We start from the raw sequence: 17,210 nt of genomic DNA on the forward strand, positions 1-17,210 counted from the left end.
ACGTATCTAGGAACTTACTTTCTACAGAGATACTCACACAACATATATACATCACTGCAGTATTAATTTTAGCAGCAAAACAACAACAACAACACTGCACACTACTTAACGTCATTTAAATAAGTCATGACACATTCATGCAATGGAAAGTGGCAGCCCTGTAGAAGATGTCACCAGTACACTTATAAGAAAAGAAAGCCAGTTCCAAAGCTGCGTGCACTGTAGGCTCCCGCTGTGCATTCGGTGTGATGAGCAGAGTATCCCCAGGGCTCCCCCTGGGAAGTGGATGGTAAATGGGATGAAGCAGGAACACTAACTTTTTACCTTCTATGATTTTATACTGCTTGAACTGTGTTTGCTGGAAGCACATATTTATACAGCAATAAATTTTAAAAAGCAGGGATTAGGAAGGCAAGTGTTCACTGCCAAATCCAGCCACAGACAAGTGGTAAAAGCTGTCACATGGCCTTGATTTGCTCTTGTAGGAAAATTAGATCAGAAGTTCTGGATAAGTTCCAAGTTGGACTTGCAGAAGTGTGTCCTGTGCATGCCCCCACATCTGCTGGGCTTCCCTCTGGGCACCTGTCAGCGAGGGCCTCATGATGACTAAGAAAGCAACCCTGTCTCTGGTGGACCCCAGCTCTGGGGCAGGTTTTGCCACTGATCTGTCATGTGTCACGGCCTGCCACAGCCTCTATGATCTCATTCGTCACATCTCACTGTGAAATGGAGGACAACGGGAGCTCACCCCCACCCCACTCCAGACGCAGGCAGACAGAACAAAGCAGAAAGGAGCTGCGTGGTACCAATAGAGGGTTGCAAAGATATGTTTGTTTTCATAGTCACCTGTAAGGTGACCCAAGAGACCACCACACTCCTAACGACTCCAGTTTAGAGCAGTGCTGTATAAAAGAAGTTACTGTGCTGATGCCGACGTTGTTCTTCATCTGCACTGCCCAAAAGGGCAGCTGCTGGCCACATGTGACTACTGAGCATTTGGAATGTGGTCAGTGTAACAGAATCTTTCACTTTATTACTTTTGACTGACTTGAATGTTTTTACATGTATGGCCCCATGTGACTAGCAGCTTCCATAGTGGACAACACAGCCCTTGACTCTAGTTCTTTGGTGCCCATGGTCAAAAATCTCATGGCCCTGGAACCCTCCTCCACCTGAGTCAGTCTCCTCAATTTGGAGTTAGAAATCCCTTCCTGGTCTGCTCCACACCAGTGATCAGGAACCTATTCCCCAAGTACCTCCCCATTGTCATCAGGCTACCTCTCTCCCACCAAGGCTACTCTCCAGGTCCCAAGTTTCTGGACACCCAGGGCCAGCCAGCCTACCCAGAGTTGTATCCACAGTTCCCTTCTCTAGGGCATGCATAGCCTTGAAGAGGCTGGAGGTGGAAAAACCCTGGAGAGACATAGAAGCTCAACCCCACCTGGTGGGCAAGAAGGTGAAGAGCATGCAGCTGGGGCTAACCAGAGCCTCAAGGGACATGAGGTATAACTGCGTGAAAAGAACGTGGTCTGCTTCTCACTTGGCAACACAGTCACAGCTACAGATTCTAATATGAGTCAGATTAATTCTGGAACAGTGAACTCCACATACAAGATGAATTGCAAGGCAAGTGTGAAAACCCATGATTTCACGGTTATGGAGCTGGGGGCAGGGAGTGACCTGCATCCACCTCAGAGGGCCCTGAAGGTGACTTTACATACCAACCCCGGGAAAAACAGGGCTCAAATCACACACTGCAAATTCAGGGAAATAAAAAATAAAATACAAGAGCCCTGGCCGGTGGGGCTTGGTTAGTTGGAGAGTCATCCTATACACCAAAAGGCTGCGGGTTTGCTTCCCGGTCAGAGCACATACTCAGGTTGTGGGTTCGGTCCCCAGTCGGGGTGAGTGCTGGAGGCAACTGATCAATGTTTCTCACATCGATGTTTCTCCCTCAGGTGAGGATAATACAAATAAAAGTAAGAACACGAAAATATTTCCCCATCCTTTCAGACTTTCACCTTTCAGGTGTTATATTAGCCACACGTATTATCCCTTGTGGCTGTTTTCATGTATGTCATGTCTGACTGTCCCACGTGGCTGTTTGTGTGGCCAAGAGCCCCATATTGCAACCTTGGAGTGACAGCCTCCCACCATGTGGGTCAGCACCCTACTCGTAATTACAATAGTTTGGGAATATGGAATACATTCACACATCATACAAAACTGGCCTTCCAAAAGCCACTTACAACCCCATCCAATATTCTTATCTATTTTTCCCTCCAGATGGCACTTTCAGGATAGTTTTGTCAAATTAAGGGGGGAGGGAGGAATTTCATTGAAATTTTGGCTGGAAGAATAATAAACCCCTAAGAGAACTTAGGAATAACTATCATTTTATCTATAATATTCAATCTTTCTTCTCCTGGAGCACGGTATTTCCTTCCTCTTCAAATTTTGCCTTATACCACCCTCAGTCAAGCTGCTGTGTGGGTTCCCATAGACATAAAGTTAAGTCTTCCTTCTAATAAGGTTCTCTATTACTTGCAAATTAGGACCATTTTGTCTTCCTTTCTATATTATCATCACATTTTGTTTCATGCCTTATCTCAGATGTCTAAAGCCATAAGTGGTAATAATGACCACAGGACACAGGAAGCTCTATTCTGAACACCCCTGATGTTGGAAAGCCAGAAAACAGACCTGTTCTCAGCAACATACCTGTCTTCGAATCTCAAATGCCCTTGTAGCTGGGTCAGGTGGAAAACCACCTTAAACAAGGGCAGTGTGTGCTCCCTCCAGCCTGTGCTGGCAGGGTTGAGGAGCTTGGGTTTTCAAGGGCCTGAGAAGTTGACCTGACCTATGGGCCAGGTGATGGTCCCAGATCCTCAGCAGGAGCCCAAAGCCACTCACAGAGAATGGGTGCCCTCACAGCCCTTGAAGTTGGAGGTAGAAGCCTGAGAAAAGGTAATATAGCTTCACTAAGGTGCAAGAAAGGGAAACCCAGCTAAAAACAGAAGTTCCAAAAAATAAAATCCTGTGCTACCCAACATAAGTCCAAACATTTCAGACCCCATAAGATGCCTCATCAATGCCCTAGCCAGTTTAGCTCAATTGATAGAGTATCAGCCTGGAGACTGAAGGATCTCAGGTTCAATTCCAGGCCAGGGGCACATACCTCAGTTGCAGGCTCAATCCCCAGCCCTGGTTGGGGTGTGCGCAGGAAGCAAACAACTGATTTATCTCCGTCACATGGATGTTTCTCTCTCTCCCTACCTTCCACTCTCTCTAAAAATCAATGGAAAAATATCCTAGGGTGAGGATTAACAACAACAACAAAAGATGCCTCATCAAGACAAATGCAATTCATTTTCCAAATCAACTAAGAAAACATAAGACTACTAGTATTCTAGCAAATGAGTGATGAACATGAAATAGGAACTCATTGGCCCAATTTCCATATTAATATGAACTAAAATAACAGGAAACTAGTGTTCTATATTATTTTATCCTAGCTAATAAAGACAGAATATGCAAACTGACTGTAACTACACAACAAAGATGGTGGCACCCACAGCCAATAAGGAGGAAATACGCAAATTGATACAACAAGGCGAGAGGCCAAAAGGCGGCTCCGGGCTGGAGCGAAGGCAGAAAGGTGGCTCTGGGCCGGAGCAAAGGCGGTGCTGGCAGCCAGGGGAAGGAAGGCCTATTCTTGCACAAATCTTTGTGCATCGGGCTTCTAGTACACACATAAAATGCTCTGTTAAATAAATGGGACAAGCCTTAGCTGGTTTGGCTCAGTGGACAGAGGGTTGGCCTGCAGACTGAAAGGTCCTAGGTTTAATTCCAGTCAAGGGCACATGCTCAAGTTGTGAGCTTGATCCCCAGTGGGAAGGCATGCAGGAGGCAGCCGATCAATGATTCTCTCTCATCACTGATGTTTCTATCTCTCTCTTCCTCACTGAAATCAATGAAAGTATTAAAAAAAATCCTAACGGGAACGGGGGTAGGGAGGACAGGACACTGGAGTGATAGGTTGGAGGAGTAAATACAACTGCTCCCTGAAAACATTATCCTACCATTATTCTCTCAACAAACACATAGAAATGAATAAAGCTATGCTAAAATACCAGGTGAGGTACACAACAGAACAGACTCACAAAAGGCAGTCAGACATTTAACACATTAAGCGCCCAGCCTGTTTTGTCTTCTGGACGGAAAGTATAGTGTCAGTCACCAGTGACTGACTGGGTGCTTAACATGTTAAGAAAGACTTGCTGTCCCCTGACTCAGGCTCTCACATGACTTGCTCTAGCTAATAAGATGCTGGTCTGAAATGTGCCCTTTTATAGCTCTGTCATAAGCATGAGAAGGGCCTCTGCCTGAGAGTCCTTGGAGTCTCAGCCTGGGCCCCAGAATGAATATATGTGGAAGAGACTTACAGAAGGGAGCCAAACCCAGAGTGAACAGAGCCACTTCAGCAGAGCCAACCCAGATCAGCAACCTCTAGCCAATTCAGCACAAGTATGAGCAAGAATAAATGACTGCTGGTATAAATCACTGAAATCTGAAATGTTTGTTATGCAGCCTTGTTGTGGCAATAGCTAACTAATAAGATGGCTTCCCCAAAGGAAATCCATAAGCCATTCAAAGATAGCATTTTCCTCCAAGTTCATAAAGAAATCAAAGCTACTTACCAGGCTCGCCTTTCTTCTTTGAACCAGACTTCTTCTTTGCAGGAGCCTCTTGCTTTGGTGCCTCCTGGCTCTGAACCATATCTGCCTTTTTGCCCTGGTTAGGAGCTGACTCTGCCTTTTTACCCTGATTGGCAGATGCATCCACCTTTTTGACCTGCTTGGGAGACCCTTCTGACTTTCTGCCCTGGTTTGGGGTTCCCTCTGCCTTCTTGCCTTGGTTGGAGGGCCCATCTGCTTTTTTCCCTTGGTTTGCAGTACCCTCCACCTTTGTGCCCTGATTAGCAACTGAATCTGCCTTTTTACCCTGATTCTGGGCCCCCTCTGCCTTTTTGCCCTGATTCTGGCTCCCCTCTGCCTTTTTGCCCTGGTTCTGGGCCCCATCTGCCTTTTTGCCCTGATTCTGGGCCCCTTCTGCCTTTTTGCCCTGATTCTGGCCCCCCTCCACCTTTTGGCCCTGATTCTGGGCCCCCTCTGGTTTTTTGCCCTGGTTGGGAGCCCCCTCTCCCTTTTTGCCCTGGTTGGGAGTTCCTTCAGCCTTTCTGCCCTGATTTTGGGCCCCCTCTCCCTTTTTGCTCTGATTTTGGGCCCCCTCTCCCTTTTTGCTCTGATTTTGGGCCCCCTCTCCCTTTTTGCTCTGATTTTGGGCCCCCTCTCCCTTTTTGCCCTGGTTGGGAGCCCCCTCTGCCTTTTTACCTTGGTTGGAGGTGCCTTCTGCCTTTTTACCCTGGTTCTGGCCCCCCTCTGCCTTTTTGCCTTGGTTCTGGGCCCCCTCTGCCTTTTTGCCTTGGTTCTGGGCTCCCTCCGCCTTTTTGCCCTGGTTGGGCGTTCCCTCAACCTTTTTGCTCTGATTCTGAACAACTTCTGCCTTTTTACCCTGTTCTGGGGAACCCTCCTGTTTTTTGCCCTGGTTGGGGGCTCCTTCTGCCTTTTTGCCCTGGTTGGGGGCCCCCTCTGCCTTTTTACTATGGTTCTGGGCCCCCTCTACTTTTTTGCCCTGGTTCTGGGCCCCCTCTCCCTTTTTGCCCTGGTTGGGGGCCCCCTCTGCCTTTTTACCCTGGTTCTGGGCTCCCTCTCCCTTTTTGCCCTGGTTGGGGGCCCCCTCTGCCTTTTTACCCTGGTTGGAGGTCCCTTCTGCCTTTTTGCCCTGGTTCTGGGCCCCCTCTACTTTTTTGCCCTGGCTCTGGGCCCCTTCTGCCTTTTTGCCCTGGTTCTGGGCCCCCTCTGCCTTTTTGCCCTGGTTCTGGGCCCCTTCTGCCTTTTTGCCCTGGTTCTGGGCCCCTTCTGCCTTTTTGCCCTGGTTCTGGGCCCCCTCTGCCTTTTTGCCCTGGTTCTGGGGCCCATCTGCCTTTTTGCCCTGGTTCTGGGCCCCTTCTGCCTTTTTACCCTGGTTCTGGGGCCCATCTGCCTTTTTGCCCTGGTTCTGGGGCCCCTCTGCCTTTTTGCCCTGGTTCTGGGGCCCATCTGCCTTTTTGCCCTGGTTCTGGGCCCCTTCTGCCTTTTTGCCCTGGTTCTGGGGCCCCTCTGCCTTTTTGCCCTGGTTTGGAGTTCCCTCTGCCTTTTTGCCCTGCACAGCACCAGTGGCCTTGGAACCCACTGGAGGCACAACCACCATAGGCACCTCCTTAGGAGCAGTTTCCAAGATGGCAGCCTTTGAAGCAAGAACCTGGATAGAATTCACTACAGAACTGACTGCTGGTTCCACTTTTGCTACTTTTTTCTCTTTCTTCTTTTTGTCCTTAGGGGAGGAGGCCAGCTTCTCTTGGGGCATGGCTGGTACCGTGGCTATAGGGGTGATGACCATAGAGGGATGGACCGGGGTTGGAGCCACGGCCATTGCAGGTGCTCGTACTGGGTCTTTGAGGAGGATGGTCATGTTTGGGGCTGGCTCATGGTCAGGTATCTTCCCGTTGGGTTTCTCTTCCTTTTTCTTGGTCTTTCCTTTCTTCTCTATTGTTTTCTCCTTCTTTTTCTTCTCTACTTTCTGGTGATACGTTTTTGCCATCTCCTTGCGCTGGTTGGCTAGAGCTTCTTCATATGACGTCTCCTTCATGGAGAAGGTTGACACCAGGAAGATGCCAATGGCGGAAACAACCATAAATCCACCAAAGACCACAACCCCCAAGGTTTGAGTGTCGTAAATGTCCATTCTGGCTTATTTTCCGTTCACCTGCCAAACACATACACATAGATTACTTTTTGCAGAAACTGAGGTATTCAGTTTCCATCCCCACCCTCACCACCAACTTAAGGTTTCACTAATTCTTCAGACTGATAAAGTCAACGAAGAAACAAATCCAGGCAATCTCTGATGCCATATACTCTTACCTGTCTCTCTGTAAAAGAGAGCAATTTCTAAGCAAGATATGTGCAGTCCTTTTCAGTGCTGGTAGATACAAAGCACTGAGGAGATGGCAGACTGAAGGTCTGTACTTAGGGCATGTGATACCCTGGAGACTCAGAGGCCTCGATCACAATTCAAGATATTCCCCACGAGAGGAGTCAAAGATGCACATGAGCACGAGCACAGGCCAAGTGTGTAACAATCAGGAGTGGTGAGGACTGTGGCAAAAATGCTCCACTAAATTAGGAGGTGTCAACAAGCCATAGCTGATTGTTATAGAAATGTAAGCAGCACTTGCCAAGAGAGCTTTTGCTTTTTCACATTAGGTCAGAAATCTTTTTTACGCAATGTGAAATAGACAAATTGGAAAAATACCATGTGAGCCTGATATAGTAGGCAGTTAAGACAGACATGAGCAGAGCAGGAATTTGATAAGCCAGGTACAGAAGGTCACCAGGGTGGAAAGCCCCGGGAGCTTACCAATGGACAATTGTAAGGTGGGACCTCGTCCCCAGGGTGACCTTTCCTCCCCTAACATATCGCTGGCCATGCAGTTCAGACCCCCTGATCTTTCATACCACTGGTCATCCTGTGGTTCGGACCCTCCCCTGACCTTTCCTCCCCTGTTACGTCACTAGTCATCCGGTAGACCTCCCATAGAGGAGGAACAAGGGGGCTGGAAAAAAGCCTCTACTGCTCCCAAACAAGCCTTTGCACCATCACTCCCTTAAGCATTAAGTCCCAAGACAGTAAGGTTCTGACCTACATCAAATAATCTTAGGAACCAAGGTTGTTGACCACTAAGACAGAGTTTTAGTTAAACTAGAGATAACATCTAGGCTTCCCTTGTGTTTCACCTCCAGGCCCAGAAAAGCAGCAAGACCAGATCAGGCCGGGTGACGCCAAGGCTGACATCAGGACTAGCTATGATCCCTTGCCCTATGCAGACCAATCAGTGGAGACCATGACCCTGAGCAGACACTCCTGGAAAGCTGGAAAGCTGATGAATATTCTATTGAGATCCTCCTCTGAGACTTCTAGTTAAAAGCCCTTAAGATGGGAGGTTGGGGGGGGGGGGGTCTCTTTCCCTCTCTCTCTTCCTAAATCCAGGCAGCCTAGCTGGTTCACATCTTCATGACTCACTTCTCTACCTCCGACTTTCTAAATAAACTTTCACCTGTATTTCAGTCTTAGCTCTGAATTTTTTCCTAGCCAAACTCAAGGACCCAGGTCTAACACCTGGCACCGTTCACCTGTTAGTTAACATGCCAAAGCAAACACTTCTGCAGTCTTCCAGCTGCATACCTTCTGGCCAGGAGGCCCCAGGTGTGCCATCTCTACTCTGTCACCTCTTTCCCCCGTGTTGATAAATACAACTACCCAAGGGTCAGGAATGAAAACCTTTTTATTACAATTCTAAAAAGTGACCAAGAATTTCGTGAGTAAAAAATGGTCTTTTGCCAATGATAGCTGCTGAAAAGTTATGGAAACTGCAATTCACACATTAGGAAACGGGGTGTATCAGTCTTGGGAAGTCCACCAAATATAAGACTCCAGGTTTGGAATTTCACATTCCAGGTTTGGAGGCTGTAAAGGAAAGAGGACAGTGTCACCAGGCTCAATCCTTGCCCTGGGGAGGGGCCCTTTGCCTGGGACACACTCCAAACCAGAGGATGAACCACCCCTTCTCACTGACCATGGACCGAAGTCCAAAGAATCAGATGTATCCTGGTCCACACTTTACTGACTGACAGGCCAGGCTAGATTCAACTTAAGTGAGAAATTCCAAGTGTTTTATTTATTTGAATACACTCAACTTTCATCAACTAATTTTCATGTTATTATCACATTCCCATGCCCCTGGAGTGAAAAACAGCCTAGCCCCTACAGGTGATCAACAATGGAATTAGAGAACAGAATCCTATATAATAAAGAGGTAATATGCAAATTAACCCTCATACCCTCACAAGATGGCTGCCTACGACCAAGCTGGCAGGGGGGTTAGTGAGGGACAACCAAACAACTGAACAAACAGGCTGCGTGGGGCAACCAGACTGGCAGGGGGGTTAGTGAGGGAAAACCAAACGACTGAACAAGCAGGCTGTGTGGGGCAACCAGGCTGGCGGGGGGGGCCATGAGGGGCAACCAGGCTGGCGGGGGGTGGGCAGTTGGGGGCAACCAGGCCAGCGGGGGGGGGGGGCAGTTGGGGGTGACCAGGCTGGTAGAGGGGGGGGCAGTTGGGGACAACTAGGCCGGCAGTAAGAGGCAACCAGGCTGGCGGGGGGGGGGGGGGCAGTTAAGGGCGATCAGGCTGGCGGGGGGGGGGGGGTGCAGTTGGGGGCAACCAGGCTGGCAGAGGGGGGCAGTTGGGGGTGATTAGGCTGGCAGGGGAAGCAGTGAGGGGAGACTAGGCCGGGGGGGGGCATTTGGGGGCAACCAGGCCAGTGGGGGGGGGCAGTTAGGAGCGACCAGGCTGGCAGAGAGGGGGCAGCTGGGGGCAACCTGGCCAGCAGTGGGGGGCAGTTAGGGGCAACCAGGCTGGCACGCAGAGGCAGTGAGGGGTGATCAGGCTGGCGGGGGGGAGGGGGGCAGTTAGGGGCGACCAGGCAGGCAGGTGAGTGATTAGGAGCCAGTGGTCCAGGATTGTGAGAGGGATGTCCAACTGCCAGTTTAGGCCCAATGCCCGGGATTGGGCCTAGACCGGTAGTTGGACATCGCCCAAGGGGTCCCGGATTGGAGAGGGTGCAAACTGGGCTGAGGGTACCCCTCGCCCTTCCCATGCACAAATTTCATGCACCGGGCCTCTAGTATAAGACAGGTGGGTAATGGAAAGTGGAAAGGGGGCAAAGAGAGAGGAGCAGGAGAGGTGAACCACCTACTCCAGCATATCCCCCCTCCCAAAATCTCTAGACACAGCGTCCAGGCTGGGTCCCGGCTTGCCATTGGCTTATAAGTTGAGATTCCTCTTCCAGTGGGAGTGGGAAAGAGAAACAGAGTAGGAATTTCTAAACAATAATGAAATCTAAATTTTGACCTTAGGGCATTTAAAAGAAGGAACTGAGACGAGAGACTGTTTTAAATGTCTCAGCATTATGTTCTAAGAAAAATCAGTCATTGCAAAATAAGCACACTACTGCATCGTGCCTGTCTAATAAAACCCTTGCAGGAAGAGGGTTTAATGCGCTCCTGACAGGAACTTCATATATGTGCTTTCCATGGTGGTAACTCTGTCAGCTGCAGCTATGATACTGCTCCCAGCTTATCACCCTGGGTCTGCAGAACCAAGTCAAAGTCTTCATTCCGATCTCGGAACTTCTGCAAATGAAGTCTGAGGTAGGCTCATGGAACCTTAGACCTGAACAAGCAGATTCTGACCTCTAGCCATGGGTTCTGACAGTATGATCCACACACAGCCAGGGTGCCCTCATTTACTAGTATGATAGTCAAGAGGCTGCCCCAAATTAATCCTTCCAGGAACTTTTAAGTGTTTACAACCTGAATGTTGAAAAGGAAACTGCCCTGCTTAGCCCTGAAGGGATCCACAGGGTGGGAAGGCAGAGAGACAAGAAGGCCTGAAATATTCTATGGTCAACCTCCATTTCTTGGTGAGCATCACCAATTGAAACTCCATGTCCTCACAAGAACCTCTCAGAACTTCACTAATGTGGACTCACTCAGGTACAAAAACTACATTATAATCCCTATACTCGGTCTATTCAGATGACAAAATTCCTGTAAAACACCCCCCTTCTCCAGAGGCAGCACAACAACAGGGGCCTGAGTCACCCTAGCGAGACTCCATAAGCTGTAAGCGGCTTCCCAACAACTCTGCGCTTGAGGGGTGGTCTCCCGAGGCGCTGCAGGGTCACCAGCTGTTACAAAGCGGGCCTGTCCTGCTGACCACTGTGGGGCCTCTGAAGCCTTGTAGTTTAGGCAGAAAAGCCAAAGTTGAAAATTAGCCTTGAATCTTACTCAAGTTAGGCAAACATGGGCTACAAAAATATATTCTCGGTCCGGAGTTCAGAATCGAGAAAGGCTAGCTTGGGAGAATATTTCCCTTGGCAATACACACAAGTGTATGTTTGATAGCAGCACAAATGTGTCTTCCCAACTTATGCATAATGGGTTGCTCTAAAAAGGAATTACATCCCCACCACTAATTCCTAGGTTAGAATTTTTTAAAAAGAAATCTTTCAGAGAAAAATAAAAAGCCCTAGTCTTAAGGAGTAATACGCTAAAACATTTAAGGGTAAGATCATATCACTACAAACAGCAAAGAAATCTAAGTCAAAGCCAGCTTTCCTGCTGCTCTGCAGGGTCAGCTTGGGTGGGAATATCATGGGAAACCTCTGATTCACAGGAATGATAAAGCCAGTGATGCCTCACAATGTGCTCTCAAAGTCATCATTCAGGGTGCTTTGCTTCTGAAATCCCCACTGGATTTTCCATAGGCCATGCCCAGGTTGGTAAAGAAGGTGCGTGCCCGCCATATATCCTGCATGGGCTGACCACAAAGCACCTATGTTCTGTTAATTCTGGAAACTGTTAATTCTGAAATACAGTATGTACTTTTACTTACTAAAGCTAGTATATTTAAGGGTGTAAAGTAGAAAGGTGAAGGCCCTATGATGGAAGGAAGCAGGAAGACATCCAGAGGTTTGGGGATCACTCGCAAGCTCAGCTGGCTGAAACTCACTGGCCTAACTGGAGGGTCCTGAGAGAATGGCTTTTCTTCTGTTCCTAGGGGGTAAGGATTTAGGGAACAAAAGAAAGTAGAAACCCCAAATTCTTCATACATGTAATATATCTAAGTCATGTAGCCAGACAAGTCTAGTCCGTTTTGGCCAATTCAGTCCAATTTGGCAATTGTGATGAGTTAGGTTTTACAAAAAAACCCTCAACAGCACCCCCAGAGCTCGGTCTCATCACTAACGAATGAGCTATTCTGCCGTGGGCCACATGTGGGCTCTCAGATAAACCATGGTGCAGGAGGTGTCACAGAGAACAAGTCCTCAGATAGATTTCCTGGGCACAAGATTACCCACAAGTAAGGCACAAAACTAAAACAGAATGACAATGAAATGGGAGTCCCTTACAGATAGAGTTGTATCAGCATCACTATCTAATATACAAAAGATTAAGAAAAATATCATGAACATCCATTTACCTACCACCCTACTGCCTCTGATAAAGGTTTATCAGATCCAAACATTTTACCACATTTACTTCTGATTTTTATAGATTTTTTTTTAATCCTCACCCAAAGACATGCTTTTATTGGTTTGAGAGAGAGAGGAAAGGAGAGGTAGAGAAAGAGAGAGAAACATCAATGTGAGAGTGAAACATCGATAGGTTGTCCCCCACATGTGCCTGGACCAGGGACCAAACCTACAACTTGGGTAGGTACCCAGACCAGGAATGGAACAGATCCACACTGACCAGGTGTATTTTAAAAATATTCAGATATTTTTAAAACTCTTGGCCTGGCCAGCGTGGCTCAGGGGTTGAGCGTCATCGACCTATGAACCAGGAGGTCAGGCACATGCTTGAGTTGCAGGCTCAATCCCCAGTGTGGGAAATGCAGGAAGCATCCAATCAATGATTCTCTCTTATCATTAATGTTTCTATCTCTCTCTCTCCCCCTTCCTCTCTGAAATAAATAAAAATATATTTTAAAATAAAATAAAACTCTCCCTCTCAGCACCTGGAATGTAGCAGGTGCATACATGTTTATGCTTACATTACAAACATATGTCTCAACAAATAAAATTTAGTGTAGCTTTGAGTACTGATGAGTGTTATATAAATGACACTACTGCAGGTATTATTGGACATTTTTAAAAAATTAAACTTAGTTTTTGAGATTTATTTTCATAAACAAACATAGCTTTAGTCCATTTTAATTCCTTCTAGTATATTATGTAACTAGACCACAAATGGAAATAGAAATGACAGGCATTTAGGTTTTACAAATTCATGCTATTCACACAGAACTATAGTGTGGCACGTTTCCCAGGTTCTCTGTGCCTGTGTACACGTTCTCTATGACAGACCTAGAACTGGACCTGCAGGGTCACAGGGTGGGCAAGGCTGTATGCCAGATGTTGCCAAACTGCTCCCCAAAGGGGCAGTGACACAAAGCCCCCCATATCTCTGCCAACATTTCCTATTGTAGTCAAACTAGAGACATGGTACCAATCAAATGAATGTGACACTGCATTTTGTTTACTGCCTTTCAGATTTCTTTACTATGTTACTGTTCATAGCCCTTTGCCCATTTTTATATCAGTTTTTTTTCCTGTTTGTAAGTGACCTTTACATATTTTATATTAATCATTTGTTTTAGTTGTGCTGAAATCTGTGGTTTCTCTTCCAACCAATGTATAATATATCAACTGTTAATTACACTATTAATGTAGTCTAATTTACTAACATTTGCCTTATGGTTTGTCATTTTTGTTTCATAGCTACTTCCTCAGGGTCATAAAGAGAACGTTCACTTTTTTTAAAGGAAAAAAGTGTCACAATCCTTCAAATTTAAATAATTACTCATTTATGTTAGGTAGAAGCAATACATTTCTATGAGTCAAAACTCAATACAAGCTTGGCCGATGTGGCTCTGCTGGTTGGAGCATTGCCATGTGCACCAGAAGGTCACAGGTTAGATTCCCAGTCAGGGCACATACCCAGGTTGCACATTCCATCCCTGGTTGAGGTGGGTGCGGGAGACAACTAATCAATGTTTTTCTCTCTATGTCTTCCTTCGTCTCTCACTAAAAAATCAACAAAATAAAATGAGCAAACTTGCAAGCACACAAAACAACTCATACAAAGTGAAAAATCTCCCTTATACCCAATCACCCAGCCACTCAGGTTCCAACCATTGGGATGGGAGACAACCACGATGACAGAAGTTGTTTTTTTTCTAAAAACCTCAGTAATGCTTTTCATAAGTAGTTTTTTAATCACCTGGGATTTACTTTGACATATGACAGGAAATCATGATAAAACTTTCCCCCAGCAGTTTAATTACCCAGCACTATTTCCTGGCTGTTCTATCTTCCCCCACATTGCTCCCCATTACTTAAATGCAACCTCTGTCCCATCAAGTCTGAAATATGCCCTGATCTGTTACTGGATTCACACTTTGTTCCACCAGTATATTTATCTATGTCCTGCATCATCACACATTTCTGGCCTATGCATTCCCTTTAAAAAATTCTACTATGTTTTTTATTTGAATCACACTGAATTTACAGATAAACGTAAAGAGAACTAACCCTGCACACTATGGGAGCTTCTCATAAATGAATATAGTATGGTAAAGCTCTACATTCTTTTAAATTTGCGAGTAGCTTTTTAAGGTCTTCCCTGTAAGTCTTACCCATCTTTTTTGTTGTAATTAAGATTATTGTTTTTTTAAATGTACTAAAAGAGATATCTTTTGTAAATTACTTTTTCTACTTCTAGCCATAGACAACCAGCAAAGTTATTCATTCTTGCACTCATTTATCCAGATACTATGCTAAACTATTGTCAAATATAGGAGTTTGTAGATTTTCTTTGTTTAAAAAATAATCACCTGTGAAAAAAAGAAAATGTTGTTTCTAAGCCATAGTCTCCCTCGTCTTTTTTCTTGTCTGAGAGAACTCTGCAGCAGTGTTGACAGGGTGGGAGAGGGGCTTCCTAGTCTCATCCCTAAGTTTGCCACTTCCTAACGTTTCACTATTAGACAACAGCTTTTTGGTAGAAGCGTCTTCTCAGGTTGAGCTATCTTACATTCCTAGTTATCTTTTCTTTAACAACTGGACACTAAATTTTAGCAAATGGTTTTTCTTTATCACTTGACATTTTCTCTAATCTGAAATGGATTGCATAACAGTAATATATATTATGTTAACTCAAAGACTGTTCTTATACTATAAACCCTTCTTGATGGTGAGCCCTTTTTAATATATCACTAGACTTGTTTTGCTCACATTTTTATATGGGATTTCCATGTGTTTCCTTTAAATGAAGAGACTTAGAGGTCCTTCTCAGACTGTTTTTCTATAGTCTTGGTAGCAAGGTCACTTGAGTCTCATAAAATGAGCTAAAAATCATCCCTTTCATTCTGTTCTTGGTAGATTTAGAAGAACTTGCCTGTAAAACTGTCAAATCTCTGGTGTTTCAACATCTGTTTTGGAGGGTAGGGGGAGTTAGAGCTCATTTTTAACTGATTCCATTTTTTTTTCCAGTTTCGAGATATAATTGACATAGATCACTGTATAAGTTTAAGGTGTACAGCATGATGATTTGACTTACATATATCATGAAATGACTGACTACCACAATAGGTTCAGTTAATATCCATCATCGCATATAGATACAAAAGCAAAACAAAAAAGAGGAAAAATTTTTTTCTTGTGATGAGAACTCAGGTTTACTCTCTTAACTTTCATATGTAACATGCAGCAGTCATCATGTCATTGTATTGTACTTTATATCTCTAGTACTTATTTATCTTACAACTGGAAGTTTGTACCTTTTCACCACCTTCTTCCAATTCCCCTTCCTCGTCCCCTCTGCCTATGGTAACCACAAATCTAATCATTTTTTCTATGAGATGAGATTTTTTTGGTTAAGATTTGGATATCATAGAGTACTTGTCTTTTTCTGACTTATTTCACTTAGCACAATGCCCTAAAAAAAGTCCATTCATGTCACAAAAAGCAGAAGTTCTTCCTGGTTATAGCTGAACTAGAGGCTCGATGCATGAATTCGTGCACGGGGGGAGGGGCAGATCCTCAGCCTGGCCTGCACCCTCTTGCAATCCAGGACCCTTTTAGAAATGTCCAAATGTTAGTTTAGGCCAGGGGTGGGCAAACTTTTTGACTTGAGGGCCACAATGGGTTCTTAAACTGGACCGGAGGGCCGGAACAAAAGCATGGATGGAGTGTTTGTGTGAACTAACATAAATTCGAAGTAAACATCATTACATAAAAGGGAACGGTCCTTTTTTTTTTATTTCAATAGTTTTATTCATTTCAAACATTTTAACAAGAAGAATGTAAACACTAATTATTATAATTTGAAACTTCAAAAAATGGAGGAATCATAGCACAATAACATATCTTATATTGAAGATGGCAAAGGCAAAATAAAATTGCCTAACAAAGGAAAGGTACAAAAGCCTTTCAAATTAAACTTAAATATAATAAAATAATTTAAAACTAAAACAAATAGAAAAGAACAAAATGTGTAAACAGTAAATTAAACATTTTCTTTAGTGCAACTTCCAAATTATGCCCGGGACGTAGATGTAGATGGCAATGTAGACTGGGTTGAAAGGTTTTTGGTCTTTAAAACATCAACTTCAGTGGCAACAGTGTTGTTGGTCTCCCTTTTTAGCTAATGCTCTGATACTGTGCTCTCCAGGGGCGTGTCTCCCTACATCACCACGATAACGTGTCTACGCATTCCCAAGGTGATGTGGGGGGACGCGGCCGCGGGCATTACAAGGAGCCTCTGGAAGATTGAAAGGTTGTTCCTTCTAATGAATGGGCGGATATAAATCCGCCCACTCAGAAGAAGGAGCTGCGGCCGTGTTTCCCGACGTTGCCATGTTAACACTGCTGCTGGTGAAGGAGCGGAGGGGAGAGCAAGAGAACCTTCCGCTCTTTCGGCTCCGCGGGCCGGATAGAACAGCCAAACAGGCCGGATCCGGCCTGCGGGCCATAGTTTGCCCACGGCTGGTTTAGGCACAATCCCCACCTGGCCTACGGAATTGGGCCTAAACTGGCAGTCGGACATCCCCCAAGGGATGTAGCAGTGTGCCAAGCAGCAGGCAGCCAGGGAGGAGCCCGAGCCGGGGCTGGGCACTGTGCCACTCATGCTCATCGCAGCCTGTTGCGCCTGCCGCCACTCGGTAGCACTGGCGGAGTCAGGAGAGGCTCCCACCACCACAGCAGCTGCGCTTGCCAGCTGTGAGCCCTGCTTCTGGCTGAGTGGCACGCCCCCTGTGGGAGCACACTGACCACCAGGAGGCAGCTCCTGCATTGAGCGTCTGCCCCCTGGTGGTCAGTGCGCATCATAGTGGCTGGTCGCCAGGTTGTTCGGTCATTTAGGCATATATATATATATATATATATATATATATATATATATACACATACTAGAGGCCCGGTGCA

At 45.8% G+C, this 17,210-nt stretch overlaps 1 protein-coding gene across 4 annotated transcripts in view; it reads right to left on the reverse strand.

Annotated features, from left to right (window-relative positions):
- Positions 1-17,210, reverse strand: part of RRBP1 (ribosome binding protein 1) — a 76,447-nt gene that overhangs the window by 38,546 nt on the left and 20,691 nt on the right. For 3 of the 4 annotated variants that reach the window (XM_080684682.1, XM_080684684.1, XM_080684681.1), the window contains exon 2: positions 4,701-6,867. In XM_080684682.1, coding sequence (XP_080540808.1) covers positions 4,701-6,846 — 2,146 coding nt within the window. In that variant the 5' untranslated portion in view covers positions 6,847-6,867. The remainder of the gene's footprint in view (positions 1-4,700; positions 6,868-17,210) is intronic. The other variant, XM_080684683.1, reaches the window with a different exon arrangement.

This window comes from Plecotus auritus, assembly GCF_963455305.1.
Source record: "Plecotus auritus genome assembly, chromosome: 8".
Classification (NCBI taxonomy): domain Eukaryota; kingdom Metazoa; phylum Chordata; class Mammalia; order Chiroptera; family Vespertilionidae; genus Plecotus; species Plecotus auritus.